Source organism: Perognathus longimembris, chromosome 1 (assembly GCF_023159225.1).
Source record: "Perognathus longimembris pacificus isolate PPM17 chromosome 1, ASM2315922v1, whole genome shotgun sequence".
NCBI lineage: Eukaryota > Metazoa > Chordata > Mammalia > Rodentia > Heteromyidae > Perognathus > Perognathus longimembris.
In genome coordinates, this window is record NC_063161.1 from 11,806,952 (window position 1) to 11,824,267 (window position 17,316).

Sequence of the window (17,316 nt, forward strand, 5' to 3'; positions counted from 1 at the left end):
AGGTTCAGTGTCCTCTTCATGGATGTACACCATAACTGTGCCTATTCATTAAGCTGCCTTTCCTGAAAAGTTCAACTTGTGGACCCTAAGTCCCGTCATCCTCACACTGTTGTAGGAATCACACTGAACCTCAGACTCATAATCTGAAAGCACTCTGGTGAGCTCTCATTTGTGAAGGCTCAACTCACACTTTTTTGACTTGAAAGCAGTGCAATGAAATATATATGCAATAGAAACTAGCCTCCCATCATAACCCCTTCTGGGCTTGAGATAAACTATGCTTTCTTGTGATGCTGGGCTGTGGTAGCTCTCAGTCAGCCATGTAGTCATGAGGGTAAACAACTAGGATTCCAAAGTATGCCGTGTGGTCAGTGTTTCATGCATATGGGTGGTCAGTGAATTATGTGAGATATTCAGTACTTGATTGTCAAATAGGCTTTGTGTTAGATGCTAGTGCTAAATTATAGACTAACCTAATAAGGTGTTTAAGGTAGGCCAGCTAAGTTGTAATGTATGATAGATGATGTGTAGCAAATGCATTTTCAGCTCACAGTCTGTTCTACTTATGATGGGTTTATCTGGATGTAATCTCACTCTTAGTAAGGAGCATCAGTCCATTCTGCAGGATCCTGGATTTTATTTTACAGTGGAGGAATACATACACACACATACACACACACACTCACACTCATACTCACACACATTTTCCCGGGGGGGGGGGGTGTGGATTATATATTCCTGCCTTTCTGAGAGCTATAAGAAGCCAGCGAGAGAGATAAAGGAAAACACTGGGAAAGTTCCTGAAAGGAATGACTTGGTTAGGACCTTAAGCTCCCAACTCTCTGTTCTCTACTTCTTGTCTGAAACAGGCCTTTGGAGTTGGCAGCCATCTTACACCATGAAGTGACGTGGAAATTAGAAGCAGTCTGTTAGGGATGGCAGAGCATAAAGATGGAACCTGGGCCTCCAGTACCTTTATGGAGCTGTTTCAACATAGCTGAGTTTTCTCCTGGTTTATGTAAGCCACTGTTTAGAGTGGGAGAACATTGTTCATCCACATTCCCTACAAAATTACTAACTGGTATGCCATCAGATTTCTACCTAAGATTCACTGTACAGAAAAGGTTCCAGTATTCAACTCCTTTACATCGACCAGAAATCTGGTATCAACAACCTAGCTCTCCAAGTTGAATAGCTCATCTTTAAATGAGAATAGAAATCACATCTCTATTTTTAGTTTCTGGTTCTGTACCATACGAAGCTCGGAAGTCAGACACTCAAATCCTAACAAGGAGTGAAAAGCCAAGTAAACTAAAAAGCTACAACAATTCTTTAAGCTCTAAGACAGGAAAGAACATAGAATAAACCATTGTCCCTCAAGAGCAGGGAGACAGGCAAATACAGGGAGTCACAGCTCCCTGGAACAGAGACTCGTGAATGGAAACCACCATGGGAATGACAACTGGGTCAACCAGGTCAGCCAACCTGGAGTGACTGGAGGGTCAGCGTGGACAAGTGGAAGAGTTAAAAATAAGACCAGGGAGACCCAGTGATAGGGAGCTCACAGGATATTGCGAGATTAACATCCAGGAGCTCCACCAGGTTTCCAGACTGGGTAACATAGAAAAATTCTCTCATGTTTCTCAATGCTAAGAAGTGAGGAAGGACTCAGTCTGTGGGGGTTCTTATCAGGGTCCCACTGGCCAGGGGAGGGGATATGAAGGATACATAAATATTTATGTATCCTTGTTATCCATGTTATAAACTCAACTGGAGCCGATGAGAGGGATATGGAGAAACATTTGTGGAGTTCAGAGTCTACAGGTAGAGACTTACTGAAGGATGAGAGCTGACCACGTACCCACATCTTGCCATCACTATTGCAGAGGCCTGTTTATAGTAGTTTTTTTCACCTGGTACATGATGTCCAGTGAGCAAGAAAAGTGTACAAGTCAGACCAAAGAAAAAGCATAAAACATAATTTGAAGATGCAGAGTAAGTGTTAGGAAGAAAACAGGAATGTTGTGATTATCAGACTACAGTTTCAAACAACTTGGATTAATTTGCGAAGGGCCCTAATGGGTAAGTGGACAGAAGACAAGAGCAGGGCAATGTAAGCAGAGAGATGGAAATTCTAAGAAAGAACCAGAAGGAAATGTTAAAGGTTTTAAAAAGAAACAAAACAGCAACACCATAACCAAACTAAAGAATGCCTTTCAAAATAAGACTGCACACAGCTTATAAAATTATCTCTGACCTTGGGGTGTACAAGTAGAAACTCTGCAAAATAAATAACTAAGAAAACAAAGACTTTACATTTTAGAAAATGGAACAAGACATTCATGCACGGTGCAGCAACTATAAAAGGTACAAATACGCGTTAAGAGCAATGCCAGAAGGAGTACGCAGAGAAAAAGGAACCCAAGAAATCTTTGAGACAGTCCTGGCCAGGCATTTCCCCAAAGTTGATGACAGACACAATCTCAGAGAACACCAGGATAAACCATCATAAATATCACACATTAAACTTAAAAAGCATAAATCATCATGAAGAACATCAGGGTAAAGGTAAAAATATGAAGGAAGGAAAAAAGGAGAAGGAGGAGAAGAACAAGTCCTATGCCTAGGCACACATATTTCCAACTATAGAAAATCAAAGACAATGAACAAAAGTCATGGGAAAAAATACCTGTAGGGCTGCTCTGGTGGCTCACACTTGTAATTCCAGCTATTCAGAAGGCTGGGATCTGAGGATTACAGTTCAAAGCCTGCCCTAGCTACCAAAGAGCTGGAAGTGGCTCAAGTGGTAAGTGTCAGCCTTGAGTAAAAAAGCTCAGAGACAGGGCTGGGGATATAGCCTAGTGGCAAGAGTGCCTGCCTCGGATACACGAGGCCCTAGGTTCGATTCCCCAGCACCACATATACAGAAAACGGCCAGAAGCGGTGCTGTGGCTCAAGTGGCAGAGTGCTAGCCTTGAGCGGGAAGAAGCCAGGGACAGTGCTCAGGCCCTGAGTCCAAGGCCCAGGACTGGCCAAAAAAAAAGCTCAGAGACAGTGCTCAGACTCACAGTTCAAGCCCCAGGACCAGCCCCAAACAAACAAATAAATAACAACACCAAAAATTAATAGGGGGGAAATATTTTCTCTATAGAGGAAGAAAGATAAGAAATACATTTGAATTCTCCTTGAAATTCATGAAGCCTAGAAGAACATAGAATGACATATTTAACCTATGGAGAGGAAAAATATACCTAGATCTCTGTGTATATACCACAAAAATTACCCTTTAAAAATAAAGTATAGACAAAGTCTTCTCAAGCAAACAAAGAATTGTGAGAATTTGTTTCCAGTAGACCTGCCTCACAAGGAATGTTAAAAGAAATTTTTTGTGTGATTATATATTATGAACTCTAAGGTGACCACTAAAATGATAGAGAGAGAGAGAGAGAGAGAGAGAGAGAGAGAGAGAGAGAAGGAGGAGGAGGAGGAGGAGGCAGAGGAGGAGGAGGAGGAGAAGGGGGAGGAGGAGGAGGGGGAGGAGGAGGAGGAGGAAGAGGAGGAGGAGGAGGAGGAGAAGAAGAAGAAGAAGAAGAAGAAGAAGAAGAAGAAGAAGAAGAAGAAGAAGAAGAAGAAGAAGAAGAAGAAGAAGGATGGAAGGAGGGAAGGGAGGGAGGGAGGAAGAAAGGGAAAAAGAGAAAGAATGAATGAAAGGAAGAAAGGAAAATTGGATCATATAAAATGCTTAATTGCATCCAAAGAACAAAGACAACAAACAGAAAACAGTAACAAATGTGGTAGAAATTGATCAAGTATAGTAATAATCATTTTAACATCTGTGCTTCCCTGTATCAATTAGACGGGGTGAATCAAAGACAAGACACAAAAACAAATGTCTTCAAAAGCATTGTACTTGAAGAAGTAAAACACCTGCCTAGCAAGTACCATGTCCTCAGTTCAAACCTCAGAACAATCAATGAATTAATGTAAAGACATACAAATGAAAAGTAAATAGATGGCAAAGGAAATACCATGCTAAGACTAATCAAAAGCAGGAGTAGCTATATTAATTCCAAATAGATTTCAAGGAAAATTATGTAGGGAAAAAATACATGATGAAAAAGAGGTCAATTCTCTGAGAAAACATAATTCAGATCAAGTTACATAAGATAAGAATTAACAGAACAACAAGGAGAAATTATGGATCTACATGATAGCTGGAGACTTCATCACCCCTCCTTCAGAAATCAACAGATCCAGCAGCAGAAAACCAGCAACCATGAATCTCCTGAATACAATTGACATTTATAGAAGATTTTATTCAACAACAACTTGGTAACACATTCTTCTCAAACTCATGAAATATTCAAGAGAGACTGCATTCTAGGTTATAAACCACAACTTAACATATTTAAAAGAACAGAAATCATGTCATTTCCAATCCCAGGCCAAAACAGAATTAAATTGGGGAGCATAGAACACAGCCCCCCTCTTCTTCCTTGGTCCCCATCTACACTGGGCTGACCTGAACCCAGATGGCACAGAGAAGTGTTTTGAAGTAGATGCGAGCCTGTAGATTTTAACTGGAAGACTAGACTGAACTTTAAACAGTCAGGAGCATCTAAATGGTTGACAAAATGCTTGCTTTCATAATCAAAAACCAAAATGCTACCAAATCTGCCACGAGGTGAGGGAAGGGAGTTTAGACCTGGCAGAAACCAAACCTGGAAGCAAAGCAAGTGTCTGCTTCCGTGAGTTCAGATTGTTTTGTCTGCCAGCCTCATTTATTGGGGCTCCTCTGAGCATCTCTCGGCTTGGAACCCCACACATGCAGTGAGCGGGCCCACAACCTCCAATGCAAGAACAGAAGTCCAGGGTGACTTCGCTGTCACCTGAGGGGCCAGCGCAGCATGAGCAAGAGACAGGGGTCCCTCACCCAGCATGAGAAGAGATCCTCTGGGGTTCACGAAAGCCCAGTGGGACTGTTCCCTCAAATAGATGACAGTCCCAGCAAAGGACGGTGACAGCTGGCAGGAACCTTCCAAGATCCCCCGTGGGTCAAATGACTCTTGGTCTTTTCCCTTTCACTTCCCTTTCTCATCATCTGACTCCCAACCCCAGAGAAACATGAAAAGGAGAGACAGAACCAAGTGCACCCCTCTTTTCCAGAGCAAGACTTGAGGCACAGAGAGAAAAGCTCCAACATTTTTTTTTTAATGACAGTACTGGGGTTTGAATTTGGGAGCTGAGTGCTGTCCTTGAGCTTTTTTTTTCAAGCCCTTTTCTGCTCAGGCTGCCTTCTCATTTTGATCCTCAGATCTCAGCCTCCCGAGTAGCTGGGATTACAGGTGTGAGCCACTGGTGCCTGGCCCAGATCAAACTTTGAAATTGCACTGAACTGCTAGCTGAGAACACGTTGTAATGATCCAAACAAGGCAGAGGGGAGGACTGTGCACAGGACTCAGCCTGTGGGGTTTTCCTCCACTGTCATTCGGGGCGGGGGGTGGGCAGGAAGGCAGCGACCTTGGAAGGCAGCTCTCCAACATCAGCGGATCTTTGTACCTCAGCTAGTTCATCCTCACTCAGAAAATGGTTACTGGAAGATGGGTACAACGCCAATTTCACGTGGTTTTCATGAGGGTTAGACAAGTTTACACATGTAAAAATAATGTGAATGTAAATCACCTAACACGCCTTAAGATTTATTTAGTGCCAGGGACTGTGCTGGAATTGGAGATGCTTGATAAATAAGCAAGTTCCCGTGGATCCTGCATTCTAGGGATGAAGACTGGCTAAACAAAGCAGGTACATAGTATGATACAAGAGATCATATATAATGTATATCATATATATGTATGTTATATAATATACACAGTATTTATGATATACATGTGCTATTTTTTTCAATCCAAGAAGCCTAGAACAACAGGGGAGAAAGATGGCTACCGTGTGTGGTACATAAATACATTTGTATTCCATGTACACATAAGCACAGACACAGATATGGTGGATGATTCAAGCAGTGATGACCCAAGCATGGAGCTGGGCACCAGGGCTTCATGCCTGTAGTCCTAGCTACTCAACCATCTGAGACCTGGTGGATCAAGGTTCAAAGTCAGCTAGAACAGAAAGTCTACAAGACTCTATCTCTAGAATAACTGTCCAAAAGCTGGGTGTGAGCCGTGGCTCAAGTAGTAGAGCACCAGCTAAGCAAGTGAGTGTGTGAGGCCCTGAGTTCACGCCCTACTACTGGCATGGGGGGAAGGGAAATGAAGGGAAGGGAAAGGAAAGGAAGGGAAGTGAAGGGAAATGAAGGAAAGGGAAAAGAAGGGAAGGGAAAGGGAAAAGAAGGGAAAGGAAAGGAAAGGAAAGGAAGGGAAGAGAAAGGAAGGGAAGGCAAGGAAAGGAAAGGGAAAGGAAGGAAAAGAGAGGGAAGGGAAGGAAAAGGAAAAGAAGAGAAGGCAAGGAAAGGGAAGGGAAGGGAGAGGAGGGGAGGGAAGGGAAGGGAGGGGAGGGGAGGAAAGGGAGGGGAGGGGAGGGGAGGAAAGGGAAGGGAAGGACCAGACACAATAAAGAAATAGAAGAAGTGGCATGGAGTAGAGGCAACTTTAGATAATGGAGATTTCTTACATGGATAGATCACTTTTAGAAGTTCAAACAAGGCTCCTATAAGCACTGTCTCTTTTTATTCCTGGAACAATTTGATGATATTCTAAGGATGAGGAAAGAAGAGCTCAGAAAAACCCAGTGGCTTCAAGCAGGGTGACCTTCCATTACTGCAACCAGCAGCAAAACAGGCATCAGGCCAGTTCAGCTGGAAGCGTTAGCATTCACTTTGTAAATTAATTCCGGGATGCAGTCAATAGTACCTTACTGGAAGCCAGTGATGCTGAACTTGGCCACTGATGTGGGAAGAGGAATTACATTTCAGATCTTACTTGTGGCAAAGTCATTGCTGCCATCCATTTTATCTAGAACAGTCCCCACTCGGCCAGGCCACCCCCTGGGGACGGCCTTATCTCTAACATCTGCCTCCCCTCAGCCCACTTACAAGCTGGAGAAGAGACTGTGATCAGTTCTTCCCCCTCTCTCTAAAAAGCAAGTTGAAACATTGAACCTTGTTTGCTGTGAGTTAAAAGTTCATGGATGAATCATAAGTGCGGATGGCTCTGCTCAAAGGAAGCTTGTCCACAATTTCACCCAAGGCTTCGCAGAACAACCGGCCCCTTTCTCTTGAGGAGAAGGCAGCTGACAGGCTGGAGCCTCAGGACAGGCAAATGTGTCTGGGATTTCAATTCAACAAGCTCAGTGTGCAAACCCTCCGCAGACCTGGCCTGTCCTCTGAGGCTGGAAGGACAGTCCCAACTCCAGTGCATTTGAAAACGGATGGCAGAGGCAGCTGCCAAGAGCATTTATACTTCTGCCTTTAATAGCAGCAGTAGAGTATTTCCTGGCATTTGCTGTAAAGATGGCGCTGAATTTGGATGACTATTTAAATGACTGTTTTGGAAGCAGCTGGCACAGTAATTCTTCTTAGGGAGGAAACTTCGCTGTTTGGCAAACTATTTTGAAAAAAAAAAATTCACTGGGGGAAAGTGAGACATCTCTGTGAGCAAAGGTGTCAGCAGAAACCAAGGATCTAAGGAGAGAGGAAGGCTTGATGGGGGTTGTCCCAGGGAAGACTGAGGGAGAAGAGGGAGATGGCAGAGGGGAGGCAGAGGGCTGGCACCAGTTGTGGGAACTAGCTGAGGACCATTAAACACCCATTGCACTGAGGTGGGAGCCCGAAGAATATCTCTCAAGGGGGCATCTGCCCCTGTCTTTCTGTGGCACGTAAGCCCCTTCTACAAGCTTCAGCCTACCAGGATCCCAGGGACTTCCTGAGGGGCTGTTTTGGGGGAAAGTAGAGAGAGGATACTGGATTCCATCCCTAGCTCACTGTGGTATAAGGGTGCCCCATAGAACTTTCTGTAATGAGGCCATGGGACACTGTCCAATATGGCTGCCTCTAGTCACATGTGGCTATCGTGTATCAGAAACATGGTCAGTGAAGCTGCTGGAACCCAACCTTTGTCTTATGAAACTTCAAGTAAGCTAAAGTTGTGATAACCACTGTTTTGAAGATCATGGGGGTGAAGAGAGGTCGCCCCAAGTCCACGCAACCCTGAAGATGCAAGCTCCCAGGAATCTCCTGAAATATTGGAGCCAGCTTGGGGCTTACATGAGAATAGGATTGTGGGTGCTAATGACAAACGACAACCAATTTTGCATAGAACATGAGATCAAGGGCACTCTGGGTTTGACAGCAAGGTTACAGAGGTATTTTTAGGAAAAAGGGAGTCGAGGATCTTTCCACGGGCAAATTGGAGTTCTTCCAAATGGTGTGAGATTTCCTTCTTTCAGAATCAAAGCCAATGAATGGCTGTTTGTGTCTGTGCACACACATCTCATGGATACTTCACAACACAGATGGTTGTGATGGCGTACTATTAAACATCTGAGGTACTGGATGACTAAGTACCTTCCTCCTCTACCAATATCATCTCCCTGGAGTCTTGCAACTCCCCATAAGGAAGGTGAGGGCAGCTGAGTCTCAAGAGAGTCAACCAGCCCATCCCCTCCATCCATACCTGGGAGGCCTTATCTGTCTCTTCCTCTGTGGCCCCCGTGAGAGAGCAGGCATCATGGGAGTGACATCACTGTGGGTGACACTGTCAGATGTCCAGCACCAGAGACACCTAATGTAGCTCTGGTATCACAGATGGTCATGAGGAGCTCTTCCTCCTTTCACCTGCTGGGATGAACCTCTCCATGGTGGAGCCTATACCAAGCTCCTTTCTGAGTCCTCCAACCACTACCTAACATCTTAGCCAAATGAAGGGATTGAAGAAATAAGTAAATGAAATAGCAAGATGATTCCTCCACTGAATTTTCAAAAACAAATTATGTCTGTGCCATGCTGTGACTTGAAATCAGGGCCTGGGTGCTGTCCTGAGCCACAGTTCCACTTTCACCTCTTTGGGTGGTTAATTGGAGTCTTGCAGAGTTTCCTGCCCAAGCTGGCCTTGAATCACAGTCCTCAAGTCTCAGCTTCCTGAGTAGCTAGGATTACAAGGGTGAGCCACTGACACCTGGCTCCAAATTCTTTGTCTCTTTGGAGAGATATCATGAATGAACCATTACTTTCCATGTTTCATCTCAGTCAGCATAGAGTGTCTTCTCTACTTACTGAATGAAGTCAGTTCTTGAGGCCTAACACTGAACTTTGGGGATTCCCCGCCCCCCGCTCTGTTTTCTCCTATGGGAATTACTTGTTGGAATCTGAGAAGGAAAACTTTGTGACTTCTATACCGGTCCTTGTCTGCTTAGGCTCTATTACATCTGCATCTAGAAAACTGTTATTATCCTGCAGAACAAACCTGCCTATTTCTTGATAGCAGATACTGTAAAAATTTCAAAGAGAAAAGAATAAAAGAGGGGCTGGGGATATGGCCTAGTGGCAAGAGTGCTTGCCTCCTATACATGAGGCCCTGGGTTCAATTCCCCAGCACCACATATACAGAAAACGGCCAGAAGCGGCGCTGTGGCTCAAGTGGCAGAGTGTTAGCCTTGAGCAAAAAGAAGCCAGGGACAGTGCTCAGGCCCTGAGTCCAAGCCCCAGGACTGGCAAAAAAAAAAAAAAAAAAAAGAATAAAAGAAGGAAGAGTTTAGAAGTATTGACTCAAGTTAAACTGGTTATTTGGGATATAAAGTTTAGATTTTTAGCAATTAAGTAAATAAGCGCTCAGGCATAAAGAATGCCCTCAACCACCAAGTGTGGTATTCCACACCTGTAATCTCAGCTGCTCAGGAGTTGGAGACAGGAGGATCACAACTTGAGGTCAGACTCTATTTCAAACACAAGCTGAGTGTAGTGGTTTACAGCCATAATCACAGCTGTTTAGTAGGTAGAGGTAGGAGTATTTCAGTGTCTGAAGCTAGCCCAGTGCAAGACCATATCTGGAAAACAAACTTTAAATATGCCAAAAAGGCTCAAGTCGTAGAGCAATTGCCTAGCAAGCACAAGGCTCTGAGTTCAATTCCAGTTCCAGGGGGAAAAAGATTAAAAGAAAAATCTTCCAAGCATTTTCTTTGGTCTACTAATAGTAATGATCAGACCTACTGGTTTTGTTTGGTACACATAGCCCTAAATATAGAAAATATTTTTACCTAAGGTAGCTACAGGACAGTCAGGGCTGTAGGATATTATAAATCAGATCATTCAAACGGAAGACCCCAAACCCCCAATGTCACAGACCAGGGCCATTTCCTAGTTGATCCAAGGCTTCCACGTCAAGAGCTTGTGTCGGGCTCACAGGCGTACACTTAACATACTACAAAGAGTTCGGTAGCTGTCTCTCAGAGTCAAAAGTCCACTGCAGCTAGAGGCAGAGGAGACTTGCGTGAGACGCGGGATCATTCTTCTCAAATGGTTCAAGTTTGTCCAGAAAAGCATTGCCAAGTATTCTGGCCTTACTTTGTTTTGATATTTGGTTTGGTGTTGCTTTGCTATGGTCGTTTGAAATGTTTGCTGCAAAATATGGCAGCAAGATTACTAAATCATTTGTTCCGGTAGTTTCTAAAACCGAAACTAAGGTGATTTCAAAACCTCACATGAATTTCTTTTCTTTTCTTTTTCTTTTTTTTTTGTAGGTCTGAGACTCAAACTAGAACTTGGGTCCCTGCCTCTTTCTCTCATTGGCTATCACTCTAACAACTGAGCCACACCTTTAACCCCCCAACCTCACACGGATTAAAGAATGGGCTCGAAGTTTGGAGAGAGGGTAGGATCAGCTTGCTGAAGGGGTGGGTGTGTGTGTGTGTGTGTGTGTGTGTGTGTGTGTGTATGTGTGTGTACATCCAGGATCCACCTGCTAAGGCACTGCATGTATGCATTTGTGTACGTGTGTGTGTCCAAATTCAGCTTGATAAGACTGTGTGTATGCGTGTGTGTGTCCAGGAGCTAAGCCTGTGTATGTATGCACACACCTGTGTGTATGTGTGTCCAGGATCAGACTGTTGCAGTGTGTGTGTGCGTGTGTGTGTGTTCAGGTTCAGCCTGCTGAGGCTCTGTGTGTGTGCGCGCGCGCCCGCGGGGACCGGGCTCACCTTCCCGAAGCTGGCGGCGTTGACGGGCTGGGTGTCGTTCTTCTCGCAGAAGTCCAGGTAGTGCATGTAGAGCGCGCTGCGAGGAATGCAGACGCCCTCCGCAATCTCGTAGTTCTCCTCCAGCCTGGGGGAAGAAACCTCAGTTAGTAAAACTGCACCCCATGTGAGAACGCACCAACCCTCTAGTCCCCCTCGGCACTGGGAAGGCCTCAGCCATAGCAACCTTCCTCCAGAACATTCCTACTCCTAGGCCCAGGAACACTGGGGCCACAGGGGACAAAAACTACCCACGGCCACATAGATGGAGTTAGAGGTCCATGTTTGCCCCAGGCTGCTTTTCCAGCTCAACTCTCAGTCCTTCTACCTGTGCTGTCCTTGCTCTGGCCATGTGGTAGCTGGATCAGATCCTCCAAACTCCAAAAAGCATGTAGGATCTTGCAGGTATGCCACTCCACCAAGCTTCAAAGCACACATCTATTTGTAGAGGCCCTTCCCCTTTTTTGTCAGTTGTGGGGCTTGAACTCAGGGCCTAGGCACCATCCCTGAGCTCTTTTGCTCAAAGCTAGAGCTCTACCATTTTGAGCCACAGATCCACTTTCAGTTTTTGAGTGGCCAATTGGAGGTAAGAGTATCATGGGGACTTTCTTGCTCCAGCTGGCTTTGAACTGCAATCCTCAGATCTCAGCCTCCCAAATAGCTAGGATTACAGGTGTGAGCCAGGAGCGCCTAGCAAGTCTCACTTTTTGCCTGGACCATGATTTCCCCGCCCCCCCCCCCGCCCCCCATGTACATTCCCTGCCCTAGCTGGGAATCATCATGTCCAATTGTTGGGGTTTTTTTCTGTTGAGAGAGGCATCTCAGGAACTTTTTGCCTAGGTTGGCCTGGAACCATGATTCTCCTGATGTCAACTTCCCACATAGCTAGAATGACAGGCGTGGTACCACTATGCCCGGATATTGGTTAAGATGAGAAGCCTTGCAAACTTTTTGCCCAGAGTGTTCTCACACTGAGATTTTCCTCATTTTAGCCTCCAGGTTGCTAGGATTACAAGCATGAGCCACTGTGCTGTCTTGGCGGAGCCAGGGGAAGAAGCCAAAGATTGCTGGTATCAACATCTAGGAGCATGTTGGTGCTCTGGGCAAACAAATAAACAAGGAGACGTTGTTCAGCTAGACAACTACTAACTATGACCCCAGGAATGAGCTGACCTTGATTATTTTAGAATCTCCTGTTTCTCTGCTTCATTAGGGTTAATGATTCTACACCCATCTGTCCAGATTCTGTGTTACATATTGGGGATATATAAGGAAACAGGATATAGTTTGGGGTCCCTTTTTTTTTTTTACCTGAAACACCAGAATGTAGGCAAATGATTTATTTATTTATTTATTTATTTTTTTTGCCAGTCCTGGGCCTTGGACTCAGGACCTGAGCACTGTCCCTGGTTTCTTTTTGCTCAAGGCTAGCACTCTGCCACTTGAGCCACAGCGCCACTTGTGGCCGTTTTCTATATATGTGGGGCTGGGGAATTGAACCCAGGGCTTCATGTATATGAGGCAAGTACTCTTGCCCCACTAGGCCGTATTCCCAGCCCCGTAGGCAAATGAATTCTGCCAACATGGTGCACAGATGCAATGGGAAGTTAAACACCTTTTCCAACAGAACCGCTGTGGCACATTGACCAATTGGCAACTTCTCTTTGGGCCTTGCCCTCAGTGCCTATCATACATGCGGCTCCATAACTAGCCAACAGAAAACATTTCTCCTCCAATAATGAGTTTTATTTTAGGAAGTAACTCAAAGCCAAGTTTGGGGTAAGGTCATGAGTAACCACGCACCAAGCTTTTTTTGTTTTTTAATTTTTGGTAAAAAGAAAAAAAAAAAGCATAATGCTGCAGCAATGAAATAAATGTCCTCAAGTGGCTTCAAACTCACTCTGAAAGCACTTGGCAAAGAAGTGGCCCAGTACTGTCGTAACTCAAGTGGAATGAGGACATAGCCTCCGGAGGTGGGCACTTGAAAGGGCAGCCCTCAGTCAGCTCATTCCAACATGAGATTGACAGGAAGGAGCACAGTCACTTCGTAGTCCAACCTCAGGTATAAACACAACCCGCAAGAACCTGGTAAGTGATAGGCTTGGTATTGAGTACTCCCAAAGGCTGCCTCCGCTCCTCCCTGATTTGAGAAAGGGAACATGCTTGCAGGTGACTGAGTGACTTGGGGCTGGGATGCTATCTAAGTCACCTCTGAATCCTGTAGGTCTCATATCTCCCTAGGCACTCAATAGATTACTTCAGTTATTCAACTGCTATTTATTGGTGCAAGCATTTATTTAGGTGATCCAAGATGGTCCTTGCTTGCACAAATGAACAAATTCCTGGTAGATAGACAGTAGAGATAGGGGTGATCTTTAATCCCACCAATATTTGCTGAGTGCCGGGCAGTGTTGTATTGACAGTCTTGACTACTATTACTACTAGTAAACAGCGATGACTGAAACAAAGGCCTTGTGTCTTGAAAGGGCTTCAGTTCTAGTGCATGTGTCCTCAACTCCACAAATCAGAACTCGACATGCCTTGTGGGATACTAGATTCCTACAGACAAGGTTCTAGGGCCTGTCTAAGCTTCAGGTCCATTATGAGTGAAAACCAGCCTGCGAGGTTCACCCGGACCTAACTGCTACCCACAGCACTGTTGTTCTGAAAGAGTGGCCTGGGAAATCCATAGCAATAATCTAGGCTGGGACTCCAGGGGGCATCTGAGTAAGAAGACTACTATTCCAAGCTAGGGTCTCACAGACACGCTCTGTTTGGCATGAAGGATTGGCTCCGGTTTTAAGAATAATCTAGGCTTCTGGCTTCTTATGAAAAAGCTGAGATCTGGCAGCCCTGAACCCATATTCCCACATGACAACAATTGGCCCGAGTTAGATGTGCCCTGGAACAGGCCAGAGTCTTCCCTCCTGCACTTGGTGTTGGCAGAAGACCTGACCTATGACCTAATTCACTTTGTAGTCTGTTCTGAGGACTTTATATACAAGAAGTAAGACTATTTCAGTACTACAAGCTGCTAACTATAGGTACGGCTGAAGGTGGGAAGCAGAGATGAGTGAATAGACAAGGTTGCCAGGAGGATTGTGATTAGAATTCTGGAATAACGAACAACAGCTACCATTTGTTGAGTTCTTCTATGTGCCAGGCACTGGGAGACCATGATCTCATCTGATCCCCATTATACCCATATAAAAGCCAGGCAAGGTGACACATGCCTATAATCCTAGTACGTAGGAGGCTGAAACAAAAGGATTTCAAGTTAATACCAGCCTGGGATCTATACCGAGACCCTGTCTCAAAAATATATAACTAATCACATGAAGTAGGTATTGTTATACCTGTTTATTTTTTTACATTAGGAAACTGAGGCGTACAAAGTATAACTCATCTGCTAATGTAGCCAAGAAATAAGAAAGTTTGTCTCACTGGAAACCCCTGTGAGGATTCTGGCATGGCACATGAAAGGCCCTCTGGGTAAAAACAGCAATGACTATCTAAAAGATCCCCGTGGGGGAGAGGAGGTCAGGGAACAAAGTGTGTGTGTGTGGGGGGGGGGTGTGCGTGTAATGGGTGGAGGTGTTCTGGGGCTTGAAATCAAAGTCAGATGCTATCATTTAGCTTTTGCACTCAAGGCTAGCACTCTACCACTTGAGCCACAGCTCTACTACTGGCTTTTGGGTAGTTAACATACTTTCCTGTCTGGACTGGCTTCGAACCATGCTCCCCAGATCTCAGCCTCCTGAGTAGTTAGGATTCTAGGCATGAGGCACAGGTCCCCAGCCTGAGAAGTAACTTTTAAAAATAAGTACATTTTGAGTTGGCATACATTTGTAATACTAGAGGGTTTCATTGTGATCTTTCTATACACAAACACCATGTACTTACAACCAATCTACCCATCTTCTCTCCTTTCTTCAAAAAGTATTTGGTGAGTGTCCTCATATTATCTTTCTTTAGAATATATTCTTTGATCCTCTATTCCCTTCAGAGCATCTTTAAATATGACACAAAAGAATGTGGCTTAGCACTTAGGATTTTCTATCAAAATATGCTTTTCAGAAGACGGCGAGGTGGTTTTAAGAGAAGATTGACAAGATGAAGACTCAGAGTTCTGCAGAAGACCCACCTATTTCTGGAATGCCATAGGAATAATAGCTAACAACAACAGTAAAGGTAATAATGATGTTGTGGATAACAAAACTAACACTAAATTAAAGCTTACTATGTTCTATTACTCATCAATGCATTGAGTATAAAAGGAAGTGAAAAAAATCAATCCTGGGGCTGGGAATGTGGCCTCGTGGTGGAGTGCTTACCTCGAATACATGAAGCCCTGGGTTTGATTCCTCAGCACCACATAGATAGAAAAAGCCGGAAGTGGTGCTGTGGCTCAAGTGGCAGAGTGCTAGCCTTGAGCAAAAAGAAGCCAGGGACAGTGCTCAGACCCTGAGTTCAAGCCCCAGGACTGGCAAAACAACAACAACAACAAAACAAAACAAAACAAAAATCAATCCTACCAAGTTTCATTAGGTTTCATCTTAGGATCTGGAGAGTTCCCTTAAGCAATATCCTTAAAGGATTGATTTCAACACCTTAGGCCACAGTACTGTGGGCTACCTGTCCAATCCCATGCAGAGACACAAATAATCAGGGCTGTTGGGATTTCTATAGAATAAGCAGTGCAGAAGAGCAAATAGAATCCTTTTGCTTGTGTGTATTAATCATTTCCTAAGGTTGATTGTGGCCAGAAGAAATCTCTGGATAGACTGAACAAATGTGCTTTTAAGCTACACAAAATTCATCCTGACTAGGATCCCATAAAATGATAAATAGGATGAAGTGTGGTAGTGCACTCCTGTAATCCCAGCTACAAGAGAAGCAGAGATAAGGAAGAGATCTGAAGTCAACCCAGAACATAAAGGTGAAATTCTATCCAATAAAGAAATAAAGCAAGAATGGCTATGAGTGTGGTTCAGGGGAAGAGCTCCAGCCTAGTGAGCACTAGGCCCTGACTACAGATCCCAGTGCCGCCAATCAGTTAATCAACCAACCAATCAATAAAGTGATATTCAATTCCAGGGTGGGGGTGGGGGTGTGTGCGCGCATGCGCACGCATGTGCTGGTCCTGGAGCTTGAACTCAGGGTCTAGGCACAGTCCCTGAGATCCTTTTTTTTCCTCAAGGCTAGCACTCTACCATTTGAGCCACAGTGACACTTACATCTTTTTTTGGAGTAGTTTATTAGAGATAAGAGCCTTGTGGATTTTTCCTGCCTGGGCTGGCTTAGAACCACAGTCCTCAGATCTCAGTCTCCTGATTAGCTAGGATTACAGGTGTGAGGCCCTGGTCTCTGGCTCAATTCGATTATTGTTGTTTTTTTGTTTTTGTAAGCATGGGAGTGGCATGGTCCATTTTTAATTTGCAAAGGCCACTCTGCTGCTATGGTGGGTGGCCGCAGTAGACTGGCAAAGCCTGGTTGAATGAACGTGTGAGTGCGTGGATGTGCATGTGAGAGCAGTCTGGAGCCACTATAAAAACTCAAGCAGGAAATGATGGCGTGAGCTGGAGCAGTAGCCGTGGGGGCAGAGATAACACCCAGATTGTGAGTGTCATTGCCGTGTGTGGGGGAGAGGGAGGCCCAGGGAAGCCTTGAGCTCCCAACTCGGCTGATTGGGTGAGTGGCAAGCTCTGCACAAAGACGGGCCTGGGGATGTGGCTTAGTGGTAGAGTGCTTGCCTAGCATGCATGAAGCCCTAGGTTCGATTCTTCAGTACCAGATAAACAGAAGAAAAAGCTGGAAGGGTGCTGTGGCTCAAGTGGCAAAGTGCTAGCCTTGAGCAAAAGAAGCTCAGGGACAGTGCCCAGGCCCTGAGTTCAAGCCTCAGGACTGGAAGAAAAAGAAATAACCAAAGACACATAGATCATAGAGCCAGAAGAATGCTTTTCAACGTGAAGCTGGGGGTGCTGAGATATAAGGATTGAGGTTCAAAAAGCCAACTTGGGCGAGATATGGCTCAAATGGTAGAGTGCCGGGCTGGGAATATGGCCTAGTGGCAAGAGTGCTTGCCTCATATACATGAGGCCCTGGGTTCGATTCCTCAGCACCACATATACAGAA

At 44.9% G+C, this 17,316-nt stretch overlaps 1 protein-coding gene across 1 annotated transcript in view; it reads right to left on the minus strand.

Moving 5' to 3' along the window:
• Rfx4 (regulatory factor X4) overlaps nucleotides 1–17,316 on the minus strand; it is a 116,192-nt gene that overhangs the window by 69,843 nt on the left and 29,033 nt on the right. Inside the window, exon 5 of the mRNA XM_048349486.1 lies at nucleotides 11,146–11,269. Within this exon, the coding sequence (XP_048205443.1) occupies nucleotides 11,146–11,269 (124 nt within the window). The remainder of the gene's footprint in view (nucleotides 1–11,145; nucleotides 11,270–17,316) is intronic.